At 37.5% G+C, this 22,375-nt stretch overlaps 1 protein-coding gene across 5 annotated transcripts in view; it reads left to right on the top strand.

Annotated features, from left to right (window-relative positions):
* Positions 1 to 22,375, top strand: part of LOC150106709 (sodium- and chloride-dependent glycine transporter 2-like) — a 626,004-nt gene that overhangs the window by 245,069 nt on the left and 358,560 nt on the right. For 4 of the 5 annotated variants that reach the window (XM_090393293.1, XM_090393295.1, XM_090393296.1 and 1 more), the window contains one exon: positions 21,376 to 21,510. The exons of the other annotated variant lie outside the window; for it this stretch is intronic. In XM_090393293.1, the coding sequence (XP_090249419.1) occupies positions 21,376 to 21,510 (135 nt within the window). The remainder of the gene's footprint in view (positions 1 to 21,375; positions 21,511 to 22,375) is intronic. 5 annotated transcript variants of the gene reach the window in all.

Below are 22,375 nucleotides of genomic sequence, written 5' to 3'. Positions count from 1 at the left end.
CTCTGTCCAAGAAAGCAGTCACTTTATTGTAATAAGTAAGTAGATTACTAAACCATGACCTCCCTTTAGCAAATCCATGCTGTCCATCAAAGATAATACCATTGTTGTCAACCCAATTCCGGATCCTAGTTATCACAAGCTTCTCCAACAACTTAATCACAACACCTGACACACAGATAGGACTATAGTTTGATTCTTGAGTTCGATCACCTCCTTTATGAAGTGGCACAATCTTGCCTTCCTTCCACTCCTTAGGAATTTGACCCAGTGCAAGACTCATATTAAAAAAATATGTCAAAGTAGGTGTCAACTCCCTGACATATTCCTATAGAATAAGTGGTGATATATTATCTAGTCCCACAGCCTTTTTAACATCTAGTTCGCTTAACTCCCCATACACCTCTTGATCACTTACAGTCAGTGTCTCCTCCCCCATCATCAACTGCTCTCAATCTCTCCATGAAGTCACATTCACAAGATTGAAAGACCTTTATGAACTGCCCATTAAGTATCTCCATCACACATTCCTCAACAGCTGTCTTTATACCATTTTCTAGAATCAGTGTCATCCTTCCATAATCATTCTTTCTTTTGCTGGCTACATATCAAAAAAACTCCTTAGGATTCTTTTTGGCTTCATTAGCTAATTGCTGTTCATACCTCTCTTTAGCTACCCTCACCAACCAAGTTGCCCTCCTTGCCTGGTGTTTATAGACTTCATGGAATTGGTTATTTGCAATTCTCTTATGCTGCCTCCACAATGCCCTCTTTCTCTGTATCGCATGCTTAATCTCTTTATTCATCCATCTCACACACACCTTATTTAACCTTCTCACCCTTGGAATACATTTAGACATTGCATCTACTAAACAGTTTTTGAAAATCCACCAAGCTGCATTGATCTCTTTTCCAGCTAACTCCTCATTCCACTCTTCACCTGCAAGCTGTCTCCTGAGCTCTTCATAATTCCCCCCCCCCCTTGTAGTTCCACATATATCCTTTTCTCACAGAGGTCCTTGCACTGCTGGCAACCACCCAGGTAATCACCTCTTGGTCACTCTCACCAATTGGTGGATGATTTGACACATCATTTATAATTACATCCTCTGATGAGATGACCAAATCTAGGACCCTTAATTGTCATATGCCCTCTGTTACATACTGTCTGAGGGGTAGTTATCCCTCAAAAACTCATGAAACTCATTTTCTTTGCTTCCAGTTGCTATTTCATCATTCCAGTCTATACTGCCATAATTAAAATCACCCATAATGATCACCCTTTTCTTATTTACTTCGCTAATTTAATTGTACATTTCATTATCACTACCATCCACGTTACCTGGTCTATAACAACATCCCACCAAGTATTTGATTCCATTCACCTCTATCTCACACCATACTGCCTCAAAACCAGAGGCACTATTTCCCTCTTGCATCTCTACCTTATATGGATATATTTCTTTCTCTATCATCAATAGCACTCCCCCTCCCTTTTTACTCCTCCTATCCTCACAAAACACATCATACCCTTACATCTCTATTCCTGTCAGGATATCATTTTCTTCCAGCCAGGTCTCACTTATTCTGACAATCTTTGGGAGAACAGACACAATTAGTGCAACCATTTTAACCGCCTTGTTTCTTATACTTCTAGCATTTGTATACAAACACAACAGCTCAATTTTGGATCTATAGCTAATTCCACTGATGCCACTCACTCGATGTGATCTCTCCATGTTCGACCGGGGCCATTTCCCTTTCTGCTTTTTCATTTTAAAACCCTTTTCAATTCCAACTGTTTCCTCTTGATCCATGGTCATCCCATTCTTTTCCTGCCTACACATGGTCACCTCCTCTTGGAGCATCCACCTTTCTCATGCTGTGTACCCCTGTCCACTCTGATCCTCCCTGTTTCCCTGCTCCTCTTGCCCACCCGTTCTCTCATTTTCTATACTCATACCACTCACTTCCCCATTCATAACCACCTCTTCAATCTCTCCTGTCTTACTCTCCCGCTCTTCCACATCACTTCTCACTCGATCTGATTCATTCTCGCTATTCACTTCTCTACCTTCCAGCAGCAGCAATCTCTCCAAGCGACTCACACCATGACCACTCAAATGCAGTCCATCGCTCCCATACAGCTTACTTCAACCCTCAAACTCATTCCACACATTAACAAACTGTACTCCTGTCTCCTCACACATTTCAGCCAGCATATCATTCATAATCCTTGCCCTCCGCCTCATTTCACCACAGTCATACCTAGGCATCACGCTAACTACGCTTCCTGTCACACTATTCTCTTTTATCCTTCTAAGCAGCCTCCTGATATCCATTCTGATATACTCTTTGTCCTCTCTCAAATCATTCGTACCTATTAATTCTTTTGCTTGCTCCTGCCTCATATCCAATGCCTCAATCACTATTCATTTTAGCACCTTGTGCATTCTGTCCTCCAGCACACCTTTAATAATGGAGTCACCATACTATGCCACTCATTTTCCGTTAGCTCTTTCATGCCCTCATTATTTATTTTAATAGTTTTCACCCGAATTTTCTTAATTTTATTCCGCATCCATTCCATTTCTTGCCTCATCCAATCCAATTCAACTTCCGAATCTCGCAACATATTCTCTCTATTATTCAATCTTTCTAACTCTCAACCCCCTCTTCTCACTTTCACTCTCATTTATCCCTCTTTGTTTCCGTACTTTTGGTCCCAAATGCATCCAACTTTCGCTATCATTCTTCCCATTTTCACACTGATTCATATTTCTTTGTTTCTGTACTTTCAGTCCAACATGCGTCGAACTTTTGCAATCATTCATTCTTTTTTCACTATCATCCATTCTTTTGATTTTTTTCACTTTCGATTTCTGCGTCACACCATTTCTAGTTTCATTTGTTCTCTCAATTTTGTTTCCTTCCGCCACTCTCACCTCACTTTTGTCCCTTTTAACTTCTGTTATGGTTTTCAAATCACTCTTTTTCTTTTTTACTGATTTTTTTAATATTTTTTTCCCTCTCTTTCCCACCATCCTTCTCTTTCAAACGCGTGTTCATTTTCCCTGCGACAATCTCACTACGAACACTTTCTGTCATCAATTTCATATTTGCATTTATCAATTCCTCGTTCAGATCACACTTCGTACAACCCCTCCTTCCATCCTCACCAAATATCCACAAATCATTTATGTAATCGAAAGAATACATATATCAGACCTCACACTTAATGAAACGACTGAAATCTAAATTAAAGTCATGGAACGACAATGCCACGCCATTTTTTGCAGGTTACTAAGTCTAATAATAACGATTTCGTAATTAAGTTTTGGCAAAAAAAATCCCCACACTAATAAAACGGTAGCGCACAACGTTTACAGCCTCTCTTACTCAAACAATTACGCATATATATATATTTAACTATTCCTAGAAAACTTATCCCAATCAGGAGCTCTTCTTATACATGTCACTGTGCTTGACTCACGAGCACCCTACTCTTCTCTATATAAAGGTACCATTATCATCACTGGTTCCAAGACAAATTCAAGATTTGTCACTAAAAAGGACATTTTTTCAGTCATCAAATTCTCAATTTACATGATTTATACACCATTGGAAATGTATTTTTGTGTTGAATTTTCAAAAAAGGTTTTGTTTTAGCTTTGCAAAAGTGGAATCCTTGACCATTTAGCCGATTTCATACTGTATGGTCACTTACCTCCATTCTATGGTTCGCCCATGCAACATTAAGTTGCTTGGATGTTGAATGGTGCATGGTTTTCACAAACTCAACAAAGTTTTCTGTACTGTCTGCATGAAGTGGCATGTGCATGTCCATGTCGAGGCATGTTTTTTACTCTATTAGTCGAACGATATTTTTTCCAAATGTCACATACAGTACTTTGAGCACATTTTAGTAATCTAGCTACTTGTATTTGAGATATTCTGTCTTTCAAATATTCAATCATTCTGTTTTTTTAAATTGCTCAAAAGTCCTTTCACAGGATCCATCCTTTAACACTGCAGATAGAATTCAGATTTTGCAACCATGATTCTGCTCCTTAAAAACATTTTCGCTATGCTTTACATGTGCACAGACAATTGTAGATTTGCATATTGTGGAATGATACATGCTGTTTCCTCAGTGATTGCTTACATTTTCCAATTGTCAGCTTGATTGGATACTTTTTCCCTCACACACGTAATTTATTTTCTTTAATTTAACCTATAAATCTTTGAATCATATATAAAATTTTCTTTCCTTTTTTATACTTGTAAGTGAGCTATTTCATTTCTTGCATACTAAAATGTTCGTATGATAAACTTTTCAAGAAATATATGGTACATATTGCAGTTGTTATAGTGATAACAACATTGATCGGATACTTTTTGCCAGGGGTTGTATCATCAAGAATTGTTAGGGAGGTTTTGGGTGCACCATCCCAAAGTGAGAACAATATTCCTAAGTTGGTCATATCTGAAACTTATAAAGTTTCAGGAGTTGAGAAGATGAGAAGTAACATTTTTAATGGAAAAGAACACCATGCTTTTTAGAAGCTGAGGAGACTATGTTGTAATATGTTTGTGTCAGGATAAACTGGTTGTGATGGTCAGCCCAAATAGAGAAAGATAATCTTCAATGGAAATTGGAACATTATCAAAAGTAAGAGGGAGTGAAATAGGATTTCTTGTGGGTAATAAGGGAGGCCTGAGTTTTTATGGCATTGAAATTTACTAAGTTGTATTCACTCCATTTGAGGATGTTGAGGAGATTGGTGCTTAAGTCACTGGTTATGGAAGAACTTCAGGCTTCTATCATTTGAGTACTATAGAGTTTCAAATGAGAAGAGGAATGAAGAGTACTGCCATCAGCAAAATTGGGATAGGATTTGAAGTCAGAGAGAGGAGGTCATTGATATAAAGGAGGAAGAGCACGGGTGAGAGTACAGAAACCTGGGGTATTCCAACATTAATAGAGAAATCTGATGAGAGGAAGCCATCCACCATGACACACAATGAACCACCCATGAGGAAGCTGGCATTCCAGTCACAGAGTGCAGGAGGGTGGCCATAAGATGGTAGCCTGTTCAGGAGACTTTGATGAAAGACACGATCAAATAACTGAAATATTGAGAGCTACAACATTTGCCTCTCCAAATCTTTCCAAATTTCTCCACTAGAATGAGAATGGCAGAATTCATATTGATGATCGCTAATTAAATGATGAGCAGTGGTGGCTCATCCATGCAGGACTGCATGGATGAGCCACCCTTTATGGACCTTTATGGACTAGCTGCAGCCCTTTATGGACTAGCTGCCACTGATGATGAGGCTTCAGAATAGCAAAGTGGTTGTTGGTTGTTGATAATCATCTCCATTACTTTTTAAAGTACTGAAGTGAGAGCAATAGGATGATAAATAATTAGATGGCTGACTTTTGTCTCCCTCTTTGGTACAAGGTGGAATGTATGTAGGCTGATTTCATGTGTTGGGTAGATGCCAGCAGAATATGATAGCTTATATAAGCAAACAAGATGGTGTTAATTCTAGGGCAAAAATTTTGAGCACAGCTGGAGGAATACCATCTGGACCAGGAGCCTTATTACTATTGAGATTAATCAGGGTTTTCCTGAGTCCTTCTGGCAAAAGTTCAGAGGAGGTATGCAGTAGGAAGACTGTGGTAGTGTGGTAGGAGATTTGCCTTTGTCATCAAAGTGAGAGTTAGAGATTTCCTCACTCAAGGAAAAGGAGTTCCACCTTTTCCTTTGGTGAGGTTATCATGGTACCATTAAGATACAAGAGAGGTGGAAACAGGGAAGGGCAGAAGTTACACCCAGCAGCCTTAATGAGAGACCAGAAAGCTTGACTGCCAGTTGAGTAATGAGGCAAGTTTATTTATTATATTGCATTCTTATGAAGTATGCTTTGGAATTGTTGATAACTTTTTTTTACTCTTGTTTTGGGCTGTTTTGTTTTGGATTGAATGAGAAGCTGGAAGTTTTAATTTAAGCCACTGAACATATGCTGCATTTTTATCTTATTACAAAGGTCCATTTTTTCAGATTGAGGATTTCGATATGGGTTGGAGGTTTGCACTAGAATGGGGAATGAAGGCCCTCATTCTGGTAAGGATTATTTCAGTTATTGGTTCAATGCAGATGTTTGGATCAAGAGAATGAAAGCAGTAATCTAACCATGGAAAAGAGGCATAAAAATTCCAGAGATCATCCTAGTTGTCACAATTCTAGTGCCAAAGGTATGAGGCTGAGATTGACTGGGAGGAGGAGGATGAACTGCAAAGAAGGATACCTGAATAAGATTGTGGTCAGAGTTGCGAAGGGGATAGCAGACATCCACAGTGTATTTGGAAGGAGAGCTAGTTGAGAAAAGGTCCAGTGTTAGAAGAATGATGAGGATTATTTGGTATTCTTGTTGGTAGGTTAGCGATTTGTGTTAGGTCAGTGTCCAATGACAAATGATTCAATTTTTCTTCTGGCATGATCTGTGAAGTTGGTCTTTTGTGGAATACATCATGTAGGATTCAGTTGAGACAGTTGAGATGGGATGTGGTTATAGAGGATGCCAATTGGGGATTCCATTAGGAAAAGATCAAGTTCTGATGACTAAAATGGAGGCGTATATCACTGATATATGTATTGATGCCTTGAGTGTTGATGAAATGAATGTGGAAGTGTTTTTCATTAGAAGAAATTTAGATGTTTTTTTTTGGGGGGGGGGGGATTTGGAATATTTTTACTATTTTTTTTCCAATTTTTTTATTGTATTTATCATATTTTTATATTTTTTATTGTTATTTTTATGGGAGATTTTTATATTTGTATGTATATTGTCTTTCATGTTATAGTTGTTGATTTAGAAAACATAAAGAGCAGGGGCATAGCTGGATGATGGACTTGCATACATTGCCTAAACATTTCCTGCTCATCACCATCTATATTTCCTGGTTTATTGCAACATCCCAATAAATATCTTGTTCTATTAACTTCTGTCTCATATTATATATGTGTGTGTATATACACACACACACACACACACACACACACACTAAAGCAGGGGTGGCCAACCTTTTATAGTTCATGCGTCACTGTTTTCATTTTTTAGTTAAGATACGCCATACAAACTTATACCACTTTTCAGCCCTTTTAAAATATGGTAATATGGATATATTTAACAGTCATGCATAAAATGATTTATTATATATGTGGTAATATAGACACTTTTAGCAGTTTTAAATAAAAGGATTTCATATAAAGACAAGATAAACATTAATTATTTTATTGAGACTTTTGAAATTACTTTGCTTTTGCTAAGCTTGTAAGGTTTGATGCAGAAAGCATCAAACAGTTTTTCAAATTTGAATCAGTCAGTCGCGACCGTAGTTTGTTCTTAATCATTTTCATCGATGAAAATGTTTGTTCGCATCTGTATGTAGTTCCAAAATGACAGATATAACTCTGAGCAAATTTTCTCAGTTCTGGAAAATGTTCACAGGGCAGTGATCGCCAGAAATGATTTATATCAGAAGCATCTGGGAATGATGAAAGTTCATTAAATTTCATTTTCAATAAAGAATTGGTTTCGAGATCAATAAGTTCCATTTGTATGTCACTAGGCATCGTCAAGATTTTTTGTTCAGTTAGTGAAAGGGATTTATAAATGCAAGTATGCAGTCTTCTTCTTTGGCAAAATCGCTAAAATGACTGTTAAAGGACTCTTGCAATAATCTGAGTTTCTCAGTATATTCTGTAAATTTTTTATCTTCAACAGATTCACCATGTTCTTTTAAATGTGGAAATTGACTTAAATCCCTGTTTTCTAACTGGGAGATGAACAGTTTTAATTTCATTTTGAAGGCACGGATGTCATTTACTAGCTAGGAAAAAATTTGTTCTTGCCCTGCAATTTCAAATTTAGATCATTGAGGTGGCTGGTAACATCAACTAAAAATGCTAAATCAAATAGTTATTTCTCATCACACAACAGGACTTTTTCCTCATGCAGCTCATCCTTCTCTTCCAGAAAATTGTGAACACTTTCTTTCAGCTTCCAAAATCTACTGAGAACTCGTCCTTTAGAAAGCCAGCATACCTCACAATGAAGATATTCCATCTCTAGCAGTTCACAATATTCTCTGAATTCTCTTCTGTTTAACCCTCTTGCTCTAATTTTATTCACACACTTTACAACTGGTATCATAGCATGCTTCAAATTTAAAGTTTTTCCACACAGAGAATTCTTCATGTATAATATAGTGATACTTTAGTAGAGAACGACCTAAAAACCTTTCAAGTAAAGTTACAGTCCCAGCAACTCTACCTACCATTGATTGTACTCCATCAGTGCAAACACTGATGAGCTTACTAGAATCTAGTTGTTGATTTTCTAGACATGACTTTACTTTGTCAAATATGTCTGACCCTCTGGTTTTTCCATGAAGTGACTCAAGACTGATAAGTTCTTCAAAAGTTGTTAAAATTAGCATCAATTCCTCTTATAAAAATTCTTAATTGGGCTACATCACAAATGTCAGCAGATTCGTCCAAGGCTAAAGAAAAAAGAACAAGCATGAACATGGTCTTTCAATTGCTCAGTAACATCATGGGAAAGTTCTTTGATGCATCTTGTAATTGTTTGCTTGAACAGAGCAATTTGGTTTACTTTTCTTTCAACATTCTTATCAACAAGACATTTTGCAAATTTTTCAAGACAGGGCTTAACAACTTCCTCTCCATCAGAGAAAGGCTTGTGTTTTTTAGCCAACACAAAGACAATTTCATAAGATGCCTCCAGCATTGCCACACTTTCACAAGTTCGTTTCACAAATATATTTTGTCTCTTTTTTATTTCTTCCTTTTTCTTAACCACATATCCTTTCCACAACTCAGACCCAGGAACTAACTTCAGTTTTTCTTCTAATTCAGCTTGATGTTTTCTATAGTGTCTGTTAAGATCATGTCTTCTATTATCTGAGAGAGTGCTTTCACAAACAATGTACAACGGTTTTCCTGCAATAAATAAGAACTCATTTTCCCACAGTTCATTAAACAGGCACTTGCTATCACCTTCTGCTTTTCTTCTGCTCATTTTCTTTTGCAAAGTAATGGGTAACTGACTGTAAAAAAAAAAAAAAAATTATTTCAAAAATTAAAGCTTATTATTAAATAATTTATTTAAATTATTTTATCATTTTAAACATTATTAACATTCAAAAACAGTTCTACAAGCTTAAGATAAGATTCCTGTTTTCATGAAGGCCTAATAAAGTTCTATAAGTTTAAAAATCATATATATTTTTTCATAGAGAGTTTTCATCTCTCTCTCTCTCTCTCTCATAATATATTATGTAAAATGAAATACGAGATCGCTTCCTGCCATAAAACAGTTGATCAGCTGGCAATCACACACACAACCCAAACATCCTCATTACAAAAGCTTTGCTGATGATCAGTTAAATTTTAGGAATAAACCTATTATATGTAAATAAAAAGGAAAGATATTGTATAAAAAAAACATAAAAACACACATATACAAATACACCGAATAATTGCAGGTTTCAGTAATCAGCAAATTAGGGGAGCGGGAAAGAACTTGACATACGCATTCAAAATGAAAAATTTATTTTTAAATTTACAGAACTATATTAAGCCTTCATGAAAACAGAAATCTTATCTTAAGCTTAAAGAACTGTTAATAAAAACATATAAGTTCAAAATCACAGAATTGTTCGCTCACATCAAATCAGAAGTTCATCGAACATTATTACACAAGAGTCAGCTGTAAACTGATTGAGTAACTGGTGAAGCATGTCAGCATTTACTTGTGCCTGTTGCTTCAAGATCAAACAAGTATAATAAAGGTGCACTCTGGAATTCAGTGGTAGGTTAATTGTGTGTTTATATACTGTATATATATATGTATATATATATGCATATATATATGCATATAAATCGTATACAAATTTATATATAAATATATAAATCGTATACAAATTTTTTTAAAAGTTTTCTCTAGGGTTCAGTGCACCATTTCTAATCATGCAATGCACTACTTTGGCTGCATGCACCATAGGTTGGCCACCCCTATGCACTAAAGACATTAATGTCATTTCTTCTCTGATTTTCTACCTTGAGAGGACACAATTCATCTCTCATTATGAGCAACACTTCATCACCATGTTTATTTTCTTTATCCTGCTGAAATATGTTATGCCCTTCAATTTCTATACCTGTCAGAACATCTTCCTCAGCTAAGTTTCAAGTTTCAGTGATATCAATAATCTTTTTAGAGATGACTCAATCATTACCACAAACTCATTCCCTTCATTCCTAATGCCCGTGACCTTTTGTATATTTTGTATACAGAAAAACTAGTGCATTGCAGAACAGGCATACCTTGGTCATACAACATATGGGTTTCCAGACCACTGTCATATATTGAATTTTATTGTATAGTGAATGAATGCCTCTTATCCCCCCCCCCCCACCCCACACACATGCTTTAATGTTTTTAAGTGGTCATATGTGCATAAACGATGTCAATAAAACATTTATTTCTGTTAGATAGGCAAACAGATAATTCAGAATAATTTTTGCAAGTGAAACAATTATTCTGAATAGCTTGATGTAAGGACACAAGCAGACCAGTTTGGTCATCAATCTACACCATTTAAAATTACTAATATCTTAAAATTACTAGTATAGTGTAGTGTAATGCTGGTCTCTTCACTATACTAGTAATATAAGATTTGTTTTAAACAAATCTAACAACATGTGTAAGGTAAGTTTAGCCTATGGACTATCTCAGTGTAATTTTAATCTTATTATGCAGTGTAACAGGTTTATGCATGTTCTTCTTTTTATTGAAAGCAACAGCACTCTTACTTTGAATTTTATCTGCCACTATTGACAACAATAATAAATAAAATAATAGCTAAAACAGTTTATAATTCACAGTGTGAAACACCAAAATATAAAGAGATGTACTGAGAAATGACATTGTAAACAAATTATATAAGAAAACTGTGCATTGATGGATTTATGGTAGCATCACGTCATTAAAATTGCAGTGTGAAGTGCAGCATTGCATAATGCATTAGTCATACTTGAAAAGTGTCATGTGAGCATATCATTATAAAGTGAAGCATTGTAAGGCAGGGTATTACTGTATTCATATAGCTGTTATTACTCCTTGCATACTTCACTTTACTGTGCAATATGTATACAACATTTCATTTCTCAAGTCACTATTTCCCCACATGTGACCATCCCTGCCACATTCTGATCTGATCTGATTTTCCCTTTCAGTCGTTTCTGACCGTAGGTGACTTTGTAGGTATTTCCCACAAAATACTCCTGGTGAGATTTTGACAGGGTAGTTCACCATTGCTTTCCCCAACTCCCCAATTTTATCCGGGCTCAGGACCGGCATATGGTTGGGATGTATTCAGGACTGTAATCCGCATGTGTTCACGGATTACAGTCTTTTGTCCCCCAGTTTGCCTGTTCTGGGGGACAAAATACCTGAATTTCTAGGTGAAAAACCCCCCTACCTCAGTATGAGACCGGCTAACTCACCTTTTGTCAAAAGGGACCAGATAAAGGTTCTTCACATCACTGATGGGAATCAAACCCAGGGCTTCGTCTATACTGATTGAACTACGGAGGCTCTCTGCCACATTCCCTGCCCTAACACTCACTTACCCAGAAAACGAGTCTCTCCAAATGCCTGCATTCTTCTATGTTCCATTTCTTGTGTGAATTTAAATAGTTTAAATATAAGTACGGAACGTGTCATTCTAACTTACACAGCAGTTGAAGACTGTGTGGATGTGATAGCGAGGAAAAGAGTTTTATTATTATTATTATTACATGACACCTTCAGGGAGTTCAAGGACTCATCGTGGGAGGGCACACTACTCTACTTCACTAAATACATCTCTTCCTGTCCACTACCACTTAATTCTTCAACTACAACATTACTACCATAAATGGCATCTGTTGCTCATCATCACCAATAACAGTATTTTTTGTCTGTAAATTGCGTGTGTCCTGAAGATTGTTGTAAAGTAGGTGATAATGATGTTGAAAAAACAGAGTGAAATTGATGATAAAGTGGGCATTAATGACATTGAAAAACAATGCAATTAACATTCAGGTGGTGAGTGGGGCTGACAGCAAAAAAAGTGTGTGTGAATGGTGATAAAATAGCGAGAGTGAGTGATAGCAAAAAAGGATGCAGGATTAGAAAGCTGAGTTGATGAAGATGAGGCAATATTGAGACAGATGTGGAGTGAAATCAATAGAATTGCAGTTGTGGATGGAAGAGTGAAGATGAAAACAGATGATGTTGATATGAAATACCTGTGAGGTGGTATTGTATGATGAGTCGATTATTAGAGGTGTGGTAAATGAGAAGATGTACAAGGTTTATTTTCTGGGAGGTAAATTGGATAATGATAGGCATTGGATATGAGGAGTAAGCAAGCAAAGGAGTTGGTAGTGGGAGTAGAGATAAATGACAAATGGATTATAAAGACAGATTGAAAAATTCTCAATCATCATCATCAAGGGGTGTACAGGATATGATTGTACTATATGAAAAAAATTACATCATTATTAATTTCCTATCTACAATTTTCCTCCAAATCAGTCTGTTACTTGTCAAGACTCCAACAATATCAGATCTTATATTTCTATCATCTAAGGCACTTTGTACCATATCAATCCACCTATATCTTGGTCTTCCTCTGGGTCGTTTTGCTGTCAACCTGGCAGAGAACACTTGTTTTGCTAATCTTTCCTCTCCCATTCTATTTAAGTGACTATACCACCTGAGATTAGCTCTGCTAATGCATTCCTGGATGCTGACAATGTCAAGTTCTTTCCTAATATCCTCGTTTTTAATATGATATTGCCATTGATGCCATCTGTTCATGCGTATAATCTTTCTCAGGACTCTCATATCTGTGGTCTCTAGTCTTTGGTCAAGTGTTTTACTTCTGACCCAGCTCTCAGATCCATAAGTTAAAACTGGTTTGAACACTGTCTTGTATACAGCTAATTTAGTGTTCTAACTAATTTCTCTCTTATTCCATATGAATTTATTCAATTGACTTCCCACCATACCAGCTTTGCTGATTCTGTTGTCTATTTCTATATTTAATTTACCATCTTCAGTAAAAATTGTGCCCAAATAGCTGAAATGTTTTACTTGTTCCACAGGTTCTCCATTCACAACACAGTTGACATTTTCAATGATTCTGCTTATTTTCATTGTCTTTGTCTTTTTATTGCTGACCTTCATACCAAATCTATTACAACAGCTATTCAATTTAGTCAGAGAATCTTGCAGACTTGTAGCAGATTTATTTAGAAGTATAACATCATCCGCATAAAGCAAAGAGCTGACATTAACATCTCCAATTTTGATATCATGTTTAATACCACTTTCCTTCATAATGTGATCCATATAGATAATGAATAACAGAGGGGATAATGTACATCCTTGTCTCACACCAGATTTAACATTAAACCATCTTCCTGTACTTCCTTCAATTCTAACTGCTGAATTACAACTCAAATAAAGACTAAATATTGCTTGATATAATGCCCCATTCACACCATATAACTGCAGCATATTGAATAGCTTCTCTCTTAGCACCTTGTCATATGCCTTTTCCAGATCGACAAAACTTAAATACAGATTTTTGTTATATTCCCATGCTTTCTCGACTATTTGTCGTAAAGTGAAGATCTGATCCTGACAGCCTCTATTTGGCCTGAATCCAGCTTCTTCTTCACCAAGCTTTTCTTCCACAATTCTTCTCAACCGTTTCTCAAGTATACTTGCATAGATTTTGCCAGGAACACTCAGTAGGGAAATACCTCTGTAATTCTCACATGCAGTTTTATTTCCCTTTTTATATATGGGTACTATGAGAGCTCTACTCCAATCATCGGGAATTCGTCCCTCTGTCCAAGCTTTCTGAACAATGCAGTGCAGCCACTGTAAGACTCTTATACCACCATACTTCAGCATTTCTGGTCGAATATCATCTACTCCTGATGCCTTTCCACATTTCAAGCCTTTGATGGCTTTTTCTACTTCAAGTATGGATATGTATTCCTGACTGCATGCCTGGTCAGTGTTTTTTACCACTGTGCTGTCATCACTGCTTGTTTCATTTAGCAGTTTTTCAAAGTAATTACTCCATACTTCAAGATTATCTTTTTCTCCTGTTTTCATGTAACCTTTATCATCTCTAACTCCTTTTACAGCACTCTTTCCTTTATTCCTAAGCTTCTTCAACAACCTCCAGAATATTCTGCCACCTTCTTGATATTTATTTTCTATATTCTTGCCAAAGTCCTCCCATGACTTTTGTTTAGCTAGTTTTACACAGTGTTTAGCATTCTTGCATTTGTCTCTATATTCTCTAAGAGCACAAGCTGACTTAAATGCCAGGAACTTTTGGTATGCTTTCTTCTTTTCCTTCACTGCCTCTTTAACTTCCTGTGTCCACCAGGGAGTTCTGATTTTTTTTTATCCTTACAGACATCCTCACCACATGCCTCTCTGGCAGAATCAATCAATGTTTTCTTCAGAGTTTGCCACTGAATCTCCATGGTTTGATTCCTGTTCTCAAACTCTTTCATTTTTTCTTCAATAATCTTTGTATATTTTAGTCTACAGTTCACATCTGAGAGCTGCTCAACTTTTATTCGCTTTAAAACTTTCTTACATGTTATTCTTTTCAATATGAAATTCAATTTTATCCTGCTCAAGACTAAATAGTGATCACTTCCGATTTCAAATCCTCTGTACACTCTGGTGTCCTGCACCAGCGAGAAAACATCACTATCAACAATAACATAGTCAATGAGACTTTTCTTATTCCTAGCCTCTTCTCTCCATGTGAATTTGTGCACATTTTTATGTTGGAACATGGTGTTAGTAATGACCAGTCCATGTCCTGAGCAGAAATCCAACAGATATATGCCATTATTATTAGCTTTGCTCTTTTCTCCAAATTTTCCCAAAATATTTTTGTATGTCTCACAATCATTTCCTACTCTGCTATTTAGATCCCCAACAAGGACCAACTTTTCATTTTTCATTGTGTCAGTTGCTTTTTCTAAAGCCTCAAAAAATTCCTCCACTTCTACCTTAGTAGAACGTTCTGTGGGACCATAGGCACAAATAAGTCTCATTGTCCAGTTCCCCATTCTCAGTTCCCCATTGTCCAGTTCCCCAGCCCACATTACTCTACTTGAGACTGCCTGCCATTCAAGAAGATTAGCCTTGTATTTTGTGTTGAATTCTATGGCTACTCCTTCTTTTCCTTGATTGTCATTGCCTGAATATAACATTTTGTATTTATTGCTCAGAAAGATCTCACCAGTTTTGGTCTTTTTTGTTTCAGTCACCCCTATTATGTCGATCTGGTACTTGTCTAATTTCTCAGCTAGCTCCATTTCTTTGCCATTCAGGCTTCTTACGTTGATAGTACCGATCTTTAACTCTGGTAATGTTGAGTTGGGGTTTATTTTCAGATTTATTCCAGTAGCTGACTTTTCGCTGTTCGCCCTGGTTCCCTGGCGAAAACAACGGGGGCTTGTTTAACCGGCCGATGCCCCAGCCGGCATGAAATTTTGTCATGTTGTACTATCATTCTATATTTTGGTTTAATTTAACCAATAAGAATACAATTTGGTCGGCTAAATCCCAAATTGCCAGCCCATCCTCGTCCGTTCAGTATCCAAGTAGATATCCATCAGGGTGCACCACGAGAAGGTGAGGATTGGACATTATGTCAGAAGCCCTGGTCGGTTCTCCGCATTCCTTTAAAAGCTATGTGGAGGTCTCCTTTCAGTTATACAGCTTTGACCCTTAAGCACCCCTCTCAAAAAATTCTCAATCTGTCTTTATAATCACTTTTCCACAATTCTGATAACATTTTTAACACTATCCTTTGCGCTCTCTCCACTGTATCAGAATCACAAGGAATTATATCACAATTATATCAGAATCACAAGGATGTATCCAAAACTTGGTTTAATCTTTGGCCACTTGTACATTGAAATATGACTTCTGCATTACTTCAACCTTGGTATCACTTCTGAGTCTGGCTTCCACTGATGCTCTTAATGTTTAAGTGGTAGCTGTGCTGAGATATGAGTGGCTCTGCTTGAGGGGCAGGTCTTTGCTTATTTCTGAGTAGGACTGCTGCTGAGATTATGGCTCTGCTCAGTGGTGAGGTGGACATGCCATTGGGCAGAGCCATTGCTGAGGGTTCCTCTCCTTGGCAAGGTGGCCTGTCAGGGTGGCTATGCTGAGTAAAATGATCCTTTGGGTCGCTTGCACTTCCTGTGTTTAGTGTGATCTGGGGATCGCCTGAGTTTTTGGAGACTTCCCCTTCACTTATATAGTGAAACTAGTCTGGATAGTGACTCTTCCCATAATGCATAGCATTATACATGTCTGTCAGGATATGCACTTTGCATTATGGGATACTAAAGCAAGTGATGTGCAGTCATTAGTCTCTATATCTGATTTGCCAGTCGTGAAGTTACTTCACGTGCAAACTTTGTTTGCTTACACTTGGATAAAGGATTAAACCAAGAATATAATTTCTTGGCATCCTTAATTTATAGTATAAACAAATGGAAAAACTTTCAACATAGTGGTAATGGTTTTGAGATAGTATGGTGTGTGATAGAAGTAAATAGAATGAAATACATCGGTAGGTGTTACAAAAACTTGTAATATGGAGGGTAAGAAATGCATAAGCAAATTAGCCAACCAAATGGGAAAATTGTGATCATTATCAGTGATTTTAATTATGGCCATATAAATCGAGATGACAAGATTATTATTATTATTATGGGTATCTCCATGGAGTCAGTAGATTCATTGCTGGAGACCCAAACTATCAAAACATCTATTATATCTGTTCTTGAATTCATTTACAGACACTCACAACTGAGTCAGACAATACATCCCACTCATTCACCACCCCTCCAGGTGAAAATCCTCATCCTCTCACACTCTTGTTAACCATACTTTTCCGTAATTTCCACGGATGACCTCTTGTTCTTCCATCACTATCACACAGCTGAAACATTTCCCCCTGCATCAATCTTATAAAAACCTTATAGTAATTTAAATGTTTCTATCATATCCTCTCTTCTCTGCCTATTAACCAACCTCTGCAATCAACAAGCTCCCAATCTATCAATGTAGGGAGCATTTTTTAAATCACTCACCAACTTAATCACTCTCCTCTGAGCCCTCTCCACAACCTCCTCATCTCCAAGGAATCCAGGTGACCAGACTTGAGCACAGTAATCCAAATGTGGAAGTATCAATGCCTTATAAAGGGGAATAACCAAGTAATCCGTGTGCATCTTGGACACTTTAGTAATGTGTCCTCTGAACTTCATCTCCCTATTTCCCCCCCCCCCCCCCCCAAGTCCCTAGCCTCATCAATCTCTTGGAGTACTGTTCTATCAATGTAGTACACAGCTGGTAATCTTTTAATCCCAAAATGCATAACTTGACACTTTTCCACATTGAATTGATACCATTACCTTTTGCCCATTTTGCCAGCTTATTTAAATCATCCTGCAAACTCTCAACATCAGCTTGATTTTTTATTGCGCTACCCAACTTTGCATCATCAGCAAACAACTGAATATCTCCCTTTAAGCCATTTCCTATATCATTTATGTACAAATTAAAAAACAATGGCCCAAGCACAGAGTCCTGAGGCACACCACTGGTCACCTGTCTCATCCTGGACTCTGCTCCTCCATACACCACCTTCTGGTATCTCTCCCCGAGGCATTCTCCTATCCATATCACCAGTTTAGTATCCATCCCCATCTGCTCCAATTTGTGCAACAGTATTCCATGGGGTATCCTGTCAAAAGCCTTAGCAAAATCCAGAAGTACCACCATCTCGCCATTTCCTTTGTTTAACTCTGAAGTCATTCTATTATAAAAAAGTTAATAAATTGCTAAGGCACGATCGAACTTTAACAAAACCATGTTGGCCCCTATAGAGTATCATATCCTGATCCACCCATTCTTGAATTTTGTCTTTGACCAACTTTTCCAATACTTTTACCACCACTCCCGAGATGGTGATTGGTCTGTAATCAACTACCACAGTTTTAGAGTCATTATTCAAAGGAACTACTTTGCCTTCCTTCTACTCCCTATCGACCATACCGGTGTTCAAACTTAAGTTAAATAACCAAGTTAGAGGCGTTGACAATTCTTTTGCGCATTCACGCAACACCCAAGCTGATATTCACTCTAAACCTACAGCAGTGTTCGCATTTAAATTTTGCAATATACTAAGTACCTGTGATTTCTTAACTTCAATTCTCACATTAGTTATTGCTACAGGTACAGAGATATTCTCACTTGGGTGATAGACTTTTGAAAAGTGATCACTCGGATCACTCAGTAACTCTATTACATCTGAATTGGTCACCTCAATACCATCAGCACCCACTAAGGTTATCCTTCCGAAGTCATTCTTAATTTTACTTGCCACATAGCAGAAGAACTCTTTGGGATTACTCTTGATCTCCTTGGCTAAGGTCTTCTCATAATCTGATTTAGCTTTTCTTAGTATGCTGGTAACCTTCCTAGCTTGAGCCTTGTATTTCTCATGGGTGTACTGATTGCCTTTCTCCCTGTAAATTCTCCATAACATTTTTTTTTTTTTGCAGATCGAGCTTGAGACTACTACTCATCCATCTAACACCTACCTTGTTTGTCTTCCTGACCATGGGGACACAATCTGATATTGTCTTCCTCGGATACCCACTGATTTTATCCCATGCACTGCTGACATCTTTCCTATGCAGTATGTTTTGCCAAGGGACTGCTGCAAGCTCACTCCAAAGCTTGTTATAATTGCCTGTCTATCATCTTGATATGCTACTTTCTTTCTGTATATACCCCTTCTTAGAGAGAAATCCACAAATTTTGCAACCTGCCAAGTCAATACCACATGATCGCTCTCACCGATTGGAGGTAACGAGGACACCTTACTTATGCATATAGCCTCTGAATCAATGACCAGGTCCAACACTCCCACACCACGTGTCCCTTCAATTATGTGCTGTTCAAGTAATTATCTTGTAGAATATGTATGAATTCCATTTCCTTTTTGCCACTTGATATTTCTTCCTTCCAATTAATATCACCATAATTAAAATCCCCCATAATAATCACTAATCCTGTACTCATTGCACTAATTTGCTGATGCATGACTTAAGTATCATCCCCTATACCCTCCTGGCCTATAGCAGCAACCAACTGTATATTCGGTTGCGTTGGTCACTATTTCACACCAGACCACCTCAAATGTACTATCATTCACATGTCTATCATCTTGATATACTACTTTCTTTGGCTGGAACTCATCAGCTATCATCAACAGTACCCCCCCCCCCCCATTCTATCTTCTCTATCCTCCTTGAAAATACTGTACCCATCACATTCAATTCCAGTAACTTCATCTGCTGACAGCCAAGTCTCACTAATGCCTACAACTTTTGGTGAGATTTCACTGACCAGTGCCCAAAACTCTTCCTTCTTATTTCGAATGCTTCTTGCATTTGTATACAAAAATTGCAGATTTCCTTTAGTTCTTGTATCAGCTTTACAACTGATATATAATAAACAAAATAAATTTTCAGCCTATATTTCTACCCACTGCAGGGTGAAGGTCTCCCATTGCAGGAGGTTCTGGGTCTACTACTCCCATGGTGACCCATGGGAGTAGTAGACCCAGAGTGGACAATCACAAACATCCATGCCTACATGGGATTTGAACCCGCAGCCTCTTGGCTGGAGGATGGATGCGCTAACCACTCGGCCAACCAAGCCAGCCTTGTTGATAATGAATAGAACTGATATACATGTCACTAATTTCAGTAGTCCCATGTTGATTTTTATCCCCTCTATTCTGCAATTTATTCTGCGAATAAGGATCAACAATTATACAGTCACTGCTTAAGTTTCCCCCTCTTACACTCAACCTTTTCAATTTTAGTTTCCCTGCCCAATTACTTCAACTTGTTCAGAAAACAGTCACTTCTTCAGTCGCTTATGATCTTCCATGTTCAGATGTAACCCATCTCTTGGATACAGCTGTCTTTTGCCTTCAAACACACTCCAGACATCAACAAATTCCAGACCTCTTTTTTTGCACATTCTTGCAATCATATCATTCATTATCATTGTTTGTCTGCTTAACTCATAATTGTCAAAACGAGGCAGCACACACGCTATCCTCCCATTGACACTTTTCTTCTTCACAATATCTAACAATGTTCTTAAATCTTTTGCTACCCGATTTATACTACCACTCAGGTCATTTGTACCGACCATAACTATCATATTTTCTTCATCATGCCCTCTCTTTATTGCTAAAGCCACTCTCTCTATTGTTCCACCAGCCAAGCACTCCTCAGGCATACTGCTCTCCATACCCTTAATCATAGAATCACCATATATTTTACCACTCATAACTTCATTCAAGTCATTCATGGTCTCATTTTCTATGCTATTCAGCATGACTCTCCCAGTTTCATTACTTAACACTTTTACTTAATCCCTCACTCTCATGACATCTCGTTTTTTCTAGACCTCTTGTGCTTTTATTCTGTTGACTCCCAATCACTCCCATACTATTTATTTCTTCATCAATCACCAAAGACTCTCCCATACTTAATCCTGTTCTGTTTACTTCAGCTAGAGTAATCTCCATAGTCCTAATTTCTCTATTCAACCCATTTAACTCGGTTTTAATTTCCAGAATCTCCTTACTGAGCACTTCCAATTCCTCTTGCAAAAGATGAAGGTCACTTTTCATTTTCCTGAACTCCTGTCGAAGTTCATCCACTACGGTCTCAACATTTGCTTCCATGCCTAATCGCTCCAGCCTATCCCCGACACTTCTCACATATGTTGACATTTTTCTTCTTCTCATTTAGCCAAACAGTCCACAGATCCTTCACATTTCTTGGTGCATACATTCACTCACCACGTTCACTCAAGATAGCAACTGGAAGTAAAGAAAATGAGTTTCTTGAGTTTTTGAGAGATAACTACTTAAGGCAGCATGTGACAGAAGGCACATTAGGATTGAGGGTTTTGGATTTGATCATCTCATCAGAGGATGTTATTATAAATAATGTGTCAAATCTCCCTCCAGTTGGTGAGAGTGACCATGAAGTGATTACTTGAGTGGTGTGTGTGTGTGTGTGTGTGTGTGTGTGTGTGTGTGTGTGTGTTGTGTGTGTGTTTTATATAGGTTGTATTTTTTAGGTTGTCTATGTAACTGCAACTCTTCCGTATTTAATGTTCTTTATCCTTCTGGCTCGTGGTGCTACTTTGGATGGAGCCCTGGATGGTATAAAAGTATTTGCTATTCCTGACTTTTCCAGACTGTTGAAGATGCAGGTAAAATGAAAAATGTTTTTATTATTATTATTATTATTATTATTCAATTTTAGTTCATATCAGAATTCTAATTTCCATGTTCAAATTTTCCTTGTCATCATGTCCTTTCAGATTTAAATAGGCTGCTGGTAGTTTGGACAGATTTTTTTTTATGTGATTCCCACCCATAAAAGGTTCGGATTGTGTGCTGCCTTACTAATGTGTGTGTGAGGATTTTTTTTGTTATTATTAAAAATATTTATTTATTATTATTATTATGTGACACCTCCGTGGACTCCAAGGACTTATCGTTGGAGAGCACTGTACTCCACTTCGCTAAATGCATCTCACCCTCTCCACTACTACCTAATTCTACAACTATGACACTACTACCATCAACACCATCTACCACCCATCATCACCAACAGCAGTATTTTTTGTCTGTAAATTGCATGGGTTCTAAATGCCGATATGTCTGTACATCAGATGAAAAACCTGAGTTTCCAGGACAAAAAACCCTGCTACCTCCATTTGAGATTGGCTAACTCATGTTCAACTGAAAAAGCCCATATAAGGATTCCCCTTGTCACAATGAGAATTGAAACCAGGTCTTTTCCAATCAAAGGGTGCAGTGTTCTGCTGTTCTTCCAATTGTGCTACAGCAGCACATTTATTTATATTTATTCATTTTACATAGTCCAGAAACACTGCTCTAGAGACCAGATGTGGAACATTTTTCCAAGCACGTTAGGTCCCATTAACAGAAGTAGTTTCAAACAAGCAATGAAATTCAACTCCAACCAAACACAGACATGCATGCCTATGGTTAGATTTGAACCTCCGCTTGTTAGTTGGAATACAGGCAAGTCAACCACTTAGCCAACAA

This window comes from Typopeltis vanoorti, chromosome 5 (genome assembly GCF_054136105.1).
Source record: "Typopeltis vanoorti isolate ZY-2024b chromosome 5, IOZ_Tvanoo_1.0, whole genome shotgun sequence".
NCBI lineage: Eukaryota > Metazoa > Arthropoda > Arachnida > Uropygi > Thelyphonidae > Typopeltis > Typopeltis vanoorti.
Note: the sequence above shows the minus strand (reverse complement) of the source record. Positions and strands in the feature narration are given on the sequence as shown.